Genomic DNA, 7,089 nt, shown 5'->3' with positions numbered 1-7,089 from the left:
AAGACTTTCCAACCACTGGCCTGTGATCTTCCTGCATTTGGCATCATTGCATGTGTTGTGTGAGTCTGAAGAGGAAATTATAGACTGGTATTGGACAAAGGGGCTAATATCGGACTTATGAACTTGATCTGGACTGGGCTGGGATGTTTTCTCAATATACGATGGCTCTTCTATATAAAGTTCTTTCTTATGCACAGATGAGTGTCTATGAATTTGTTTCTCTAATCCACCCAGACTAACACGGCATCTAACAACCAAAAAGGAGTCCTGATGGTGCAACATTGAAGTACTCAGCTACTAACTGAAAGGTTGGTGGTTCAAACCTACCCAGCAGCTCCAGAGAGAAAGACTGGATTCATGATCCAGTCTTATGAAGATTACAGCCAGGAAAATGCAATGGGGTAGTTTGACTCTGTTCCGTGGGTTGTTGGGAGTTAAAAGTTCGCTTGATGGCACCCACCACTAACATTGGATCTTTGATAAAAAGCCTCTCGGACAGATTTGCCTGAACTATAAATACCAATATGTAGTGGAAACAAGCACGAGCTTACAAATGACTTGAAGTCCAGCCTCCGCCTTCCTGGACTTTCACTTTGTCATTTGTAACGTGAAGGGACCGGGCCAGAGACACAGCTCAGGACCTTCTACACATAAAAAGCCAACAACTATAATAAGGTCCACAAACTTAAATTTAGTCTCGATACAAAACACTTGCTGCTGATAAGAAAAGTTCCAAAGACACCTCTTTTCCATAAAATGGTACTCAGCGAGGAGAGCAAAGCCCAGAAGCACAGCATCTCTGTGTCCTGTTACCAAGGCAACCTAGCCCAACTCCATCAAAATGATGACGCAAAAGACTGGCACCGGCACGCATCATCTGGCTAAATAAAGAGGCTCGAGGACTTGCAGGAGCTGCCAGCTTGGGCGCACTTCACCTGGCTGCTGGCCTCCCGGAAGAGTGCCGTACTTGAACAGAGCTCTGAAAACACTGTTTACACTGACTGGTAAGAGGCATCACCGGGTAAGAACCTGAATGTTCAATGAGGTTTCAAGTTTTCACTTTGGTTTTGGAAGACCTGGTCTCGCCGCACCACCTGCCTCCACCACCACTGTTTTAGCCAGATGAGGAAATGGGAGCCTAGAGAGGGAAAAGTGACTTGCCCAAGGCTACATCACAGGACACACAAGACCGAGGGCCAATTCCAAACTGTTAGCATAGGGGCTTCCCCAGCCCATACAGGTGGCTTTGGTAGAAGAGAGAGACCAGCTTATAATGTTAGAAGGAGACACCGTCAGCACTAGCTAAGCTCCAATCACGTGTAAAAGAGAAGTAGACGCGGGGGGTCGCAGGGAGGGGTCTGAGGCTCCTACTCTGGATAAAGGGGATACTGGAGGCCCTGGCAGGCCGGCCAATTGCATTAATGGGGAGACAAACACACCACGTAAAGAAGGCTGCTGCAATCATCATCACCAGTACTCAACTTCCAAATCACTTAAACGTCTTTTTCTAAATTTATGTTTGTGCTAAACTAATCTATTAGTGGCTGAATATAAAAACCAGTCACTAAGCGGTAAGATACCAAACAAGTTTTCTAACACCTCGGCATCTTGCTATTTCTCATCTGTAAAAGGTGTCATTCTGAGAGCCATAGTTAGCACGCACGTACACCGCCTGGCATGATGCTTGGGACCCACCGAGCATCTGGTGCATCCACACCACGGATGAAATGGGGCTGAAGAACATTTTCACTCTCGGCCACACTTTCGCAGATTCATATGCGTCAGTGTGCAAACTTGCACTTTTAAACGAGACAGAAATCAAACTATGAGACGGGCATCTGGTGGGCGCCTAGAGCGCACAAGCCCATTGTATTTGGTATTTTTACTATTATTGTTTTATTTAATCTGCAACCAAAACCACTGTTTGAAGTTTTTTTCAACCCTGTTTTTGAGCAGAAGAAGCAGAGGCCACGAAAGGTGCCATAGAAACAGGAAATGTAAACTTCACTCAAATTAAAACCCCTCCACCAGGCTGCTGACGATTTCCTCAGGCCTGGGAGGTGGGGCCAAGCCTCTAACCGCCCTCAAAGGGTAACCGCCCATCTTCTTGAACTGAACACTACAAAAGGAGGGTTTATCTAGAACCTACGCAGGTGCACTAAGTTCATAATTCACTCTAGGAGGGAAAAGACACACCATTGCCTTCTGTGAAATGCAGTATTCCTTTGTGAGAAATTCTGCCAGATTACAACTTCCACAGATAGATCTTGGAAGCCTGGTGACGGCTCCTGGCAAATGAGCGATACTGCTGGAGACAAGAGCTGCCCCAAGCATGAAGGAGGGAGGGAGGGAGGAGAGGAGGGAGGGAGCGTGGGACTTACGCTTATGTCAAGACTACAAAGGCTGATGGCATCTTCATCTTGGGTACTCTGCTTCCGTTTGCGCTGCAAAACAAACAATGAAATAAAGTTCAAATGTAAATAGGGATTATGGCTTTGACTAAAGAAAGAAAAAGCAATCATACAGCATAAGCAACCCTTATCATTTTCGCCATGCTACCCCAAACCAAGCTACGTGAATGAGCATTTCTGGAAAGATCTGGGAAGTGACAGGAAACTGTAAAGCTCAGGGATACTGGAAGGTGCTCCCACACTCATTCGTGCTGCTCGGTCCCTTTCTTTACTGCTGCTGCCTGCCGACCCCAAGGGCCTAGAAGCGAAGATACGAGTTCAGATTCTGCCTAGCCTGGAGAGAGACTCCTTCAAGATTTTAATTTTAATTCACTTAGAGCTGTCCTCTTTTTAGAGCTCCTTTGTACTTAGATAAATCTAATTTGTTTTAGACCTCTGGTCCTGATGAAATCATAGAACTAGAAGGCTGGAAAGAACATTAGACATCTTTTTCTTTAAGTTTTCTGTCTCACAGTCATAGAAACAGACTCAGAAAAGTCATTGCTTTAACTGAAGGTACCGACATTGGAAATGAATTTCTGACAAGCGAAGTTTGACCTTAGATTTCAAAAGAGTCACATTTACATGGGGAAAAAATGTTTCTCTTTATAAGATGGAAAGAAACTCCATGTACCCCCACAATAAACTCATCAAAAGATAATGTTCAAAAATAAAGAAAAAAGATAAAGTTCACCTTTCTTTTGTATCCCCAACTCAACCTAATCTCCTGCTGCTACCTGACAGAAAGCTGCCAGTGGACCAGAAGCACAGGCACGAGGTTACAGTAGAGCCCCAACACCTGGCATCTTCACCCCAAGAGAAGTCCATCTCTTCTTCCTCTATCAGATCCTGCACCGGGAGCTGGGACAACGGTGCACACCGGGATGCCATCAGAACTGTCCTTTCCTGCCCGGTGAGTATAAGTAGTCCATGCTTTCTTCACTTCAAATGAGCACCGGCATCTACCAGGCCCTGTGTTTGCTCTTGGGAACACGAAGATCAGCAAGGCACTAATCCTCCTGGTTAGGAACCCACACTCAGGGATGAAGAATGGGCCTTGAGACAGTTCACTGTGATGCAGGAAGGTCCCTGCAGCCATGGAGCCAAAGGTCCTAGGGCTAGTGCTGTCCTTTTCTCAACTCAAAAGTGGACAAGGTGATGTTTGTTTCTATTCTCAAAGTGGGAGGAGTTAATACAGCACAGTGCCTTTTAGATTGGTGGACTGCATGCCTGGCACACAGCAAGTGCTTAAAACCAGGGCTGTAAAAGCTCGGCCATCGACCTGATTATGACTCATTGTGAACTGGAAGGACAGAGCAGACCTTGGGGACAGAGTAGGTCCCCAAGACTAAACCTTCACGGGGAGAGAAAGTCTCATCTTTCTCCTGGGGAATGGCTGGTGGGCTCGAACTGCTGACTTTGTGGTTAGCAGCCAAACGTGTAAGCTACGAAGCCACCAGGGCTCCTAGCTGGAAAACACAACACTAGAGTAATTAGTTGGGCTGCAGTCGTGTCTGGGGAGTCTTCTCAAAGGAAGGGGCATTGGAAAAGTCTGAAGGATAAACACGTGTTTGCCAAGCAGAAATGGGGGTGCTTTTCTGTGTCACTCCACGTGAGCAGTGGTACATTCTGCAGCAGAATCACCTGAGGAATAATTCAAAATGCCGATGCCAGTAGCCAGCCTGAGAGAGGCAAAAATCGACCCTAGAGGGTAGTACCCGAGGGACTTTGCACCTGAACAAGCTCGCCTTGATTTTTCCAGATAGCGATAGAGAGGGCCACCTGCTCCGCTCAGAGGCTGTGAAGGTGGGCATGTTGATGGCCACTCCAAACGGCCACTTTTCAGGATACCCCGTGTCTCCCTAGGATCTTGACCCTGGCAATTCATCACCCAAATACAATGGAAAATGGCACTCTGGTGCCCCAGAGAACAGGTCACTGGCTTATAAGGATTTGTACGGTGACCTTTGGAGGCAAGGTATGGCAAGGGCTAAGAAAAGAACCCTTGAGTGCTGCAAATGAGCAAGAGGTCATGTGCTAGACATAACGGTTGGCAGTCCCAGGAGCATCTTGGAAGAAAGGCCTGACAATCTACTGAGAAACCAGCAATCCTATAGAGCACAGCTCTGCCAACACAGCTGCCAACTCAACTGTAACTGGTTACAAGTCCTGGCAAGAGAGAGAGTGCCCGTTTTGTGTGTAAGTACACTGCAGTTGACACACATAAGCCACTTAAAGCCAGTGTGGCAAATGACTGTTTCTCTTGTGTTCCGGACGCTTCCGGATGGAGAAGGACTGTATTGCATAGCATATGAGAGAAGGCTACGGTCATTTAGCAATGTGTGCAGACAGGTAGGCATGGAGAGTGGCTGTGTCGGCCCCGGGCAGCCCATATTGTCGCAGAGTTCTGCCTCTCTTGCCTCGAGAGGGTTTCAGATTACATGTGAGATCCTGGGGAGAGACATGTGGAGACTGAGGTCCTGCAGATGACGTGACATTGTGTAAAGTTCCTAGAAGACGCGTAGGGTCTCTAGAACAAGACCCGGCATGTTGTTGCTCTTGTTGGGTGCCACTGAGTCAGTTCTGACCCACAGAGACCTGGTGCACAACAGAACAAAACACCGCCCGGCCCTGTGCCGCCCTCGCCGTTGTTCCTAAGCTTGAGCCCAATGCTGCCGCCACTGTGTCACTCCACCTCACTGAGGGCCCTGCTCTCTTTTGCTGCCCCTCTGTTTTACCAAGGATGATGTCCTTCTCCAGGGATTGGTCTCTCCTGACAAGCCCAAAGCACGCGAGAGGAAGTGCCTTAGCACATGGTGATCTTTGCCTCTAAGGAACATTCTGGCCACATTTCTTCCAAGACGGGAATATTTGTCCTCTTGTCAGTCCACGGTACTTTCAGCAGTCTTCATCATCATTCAAATGTATGGATTCTTTTTTGGGCTTCCTTAGTCAATGTCCAACCTTCACATGCATAGCAGGAACATAATATATGGTAGCCCCTGTTACGTGCACCCAAATTGGAGGTGACCCAGATGTGTGCTGCTACCTGGATTGTCAGATTACGGAATCCTGTGGCATTCCAATTCCATTCCTAGGACTTAGTGACAGTGTCAATATGAGATGTTGAATAGTAGTCTGTTATCCCTGGAACAACCACTCATCTGTCCGTTTGTCCTACGGTGATGGCTTGCATGCAGCTGTAATCCTGAAAGCTACGCCACTGGTCTTTCATGGTGGACAGCTGACCTTCCGGTCTAAAACACACTAGAAAGAAAGGCCTGGTGTTTCACCTCGAGGAGTTAGCCTATGAAAACTGTAAGACTCACAATAGAAAACGATCTGATATCGTGCTAGAATTGATCGGAAGGCACCCCAATACACAAGAGCCACAGGGAGGGGGTTAGCATGATCGTGACAAGGCACAGTACCAGGTGCGGCCTTGATGGCAACAGGCAGCAGCCCCCAAAGGCCCACGCTGGGAAGAGAGAGGGAATAACAGGAAAGGCATTTTTCTCACCGGCATGCAGCTCTCTCCAGACCCCTCATCACGTCCCAGCATCACCTGGGAGCTTGCCCTCACCTAACTTAATTCCTGCAATGCACTTTTCCACCCCTGTGTGTCAAATCCAAAAGACAAATGTCCTCTCATTCCCCTTTTAATTAAACCAGGGCCAGTTAATCTGAGCTAGAATGATCTCCTTAAGAAGCCCACATGTTTCACAAAATAAGAGCTGGGTGACTTGTCAGAGCAGGTTTTCTTTCTTGTTTTTAAATTTTCAATACACAGATGGGAACTGACCCCTGCCTGCCACAAAGAACGAGCCTGAAGCACAGACTTTGGGCTCCGCACAAACACGTCACTGTGCCCAGTACACATCCATCCATCCATCCACTCGGTATGTGCAGAGCCCTGTGTTGGTACCTGCAAATGTTCCTGAATGAGGCAGGTCCGCTCCCTGCCCACTAACGGGGCAAGTGAGAAAACAAATACAGTTACAGATTGTGGTCTATGCTGTAAGGAGTCAGAGGCAGCGCTGAGACTAGCGGGAGAAGGTCATCTTAGAGCTCGTATGCTTTAGCACCCACAAAGTGGTATTTCTTAAGTGTTCGAGAAACTTGTCCTTTTCAACAATTGCCCAACTCCAGGAGGGACAGAAGAAAGGCAGTAGAGGAATCAAGTCCCTCAGCCAGGTGGGCTGGTCAGCCCTGGAAATAAAGGGCGTGCAGGTGAGACACTGCGCATCCCACTCAAGAAACAGAAACTGCACGTATCCCCAAATGGCAGGAAGCAAAGCTCATGGCAACAATGAAAAGACCGGTTAGTTTATGAGAGCGATCTGTACCTGGAAACGACAGGTGAGCATCCCAGACAGCAGAAAGGAGCGGCTGCTGCTGCCTGCACTGATCTCGACTTTCAACACTGCAGTCAAGAATGAAAATCATCGACTGACAGTAATGGCACCTACCACCTATGAGCCCCAGTAACTGTGGGTTAGTCATGCGATTGCTAACCACGAGTTCAAACCCCAATCAGCCATGCTACAGGAGAAAGATGAAGCTGGCTGTTCCTGTTAATGACTTAGTCTCAGAAACCCTAGAGAGCACTGGTTCTCAACCTTCCTAATGCCGCGACCCT

General features: G+C 47.7%; 1 protein-coding gene across 1 annotated transcript in view; it reads right to left on the bottom strand.

Moving 5' to 3' along the window:
• The window catches only part of ARHGEF3 (Rho guanine nucleotide exchange factor 3), a 327,596-nt gene that overhangs the window by 165,632 nt on the left and 154,875 nt on the right, over positions 1-7,089 (bottom strand). The window contains exon 3 of the mRNA XM_045290027.1: positions 2,382-2,444. Within this exon, the coding sequence (XP_045145962.1) occupies positions 2,382-2,444 (63 nt within the window). The remainder of the gene's footprint in view (positions 1-2,381; positions 2,445-7,089) is intronic.

The sequence above is a fragment of the Echinops telfairi genome, unplaced genomic scaffold, assembly GCF_000313985.2.
Source record: "Echinops telfairi isolate 266 unplaced genomic scaffold, ASM31398v2 ScPeMD7_31;HRSCAF=116, whole genome shotgun sequence".
In the NCBI taxonomy this organism is placed as follows: domain Eukaryota; kingdom Metazoa; phylum Chordata; class Mammalia; order Afrosoricida; family Tenrecidae; genus Echinops; species Echinops telfairi.
Note: the sequence above shows the minus strand (reverse complement) of the source record. Positions and strands in the feature narration are given on the sequence as shown.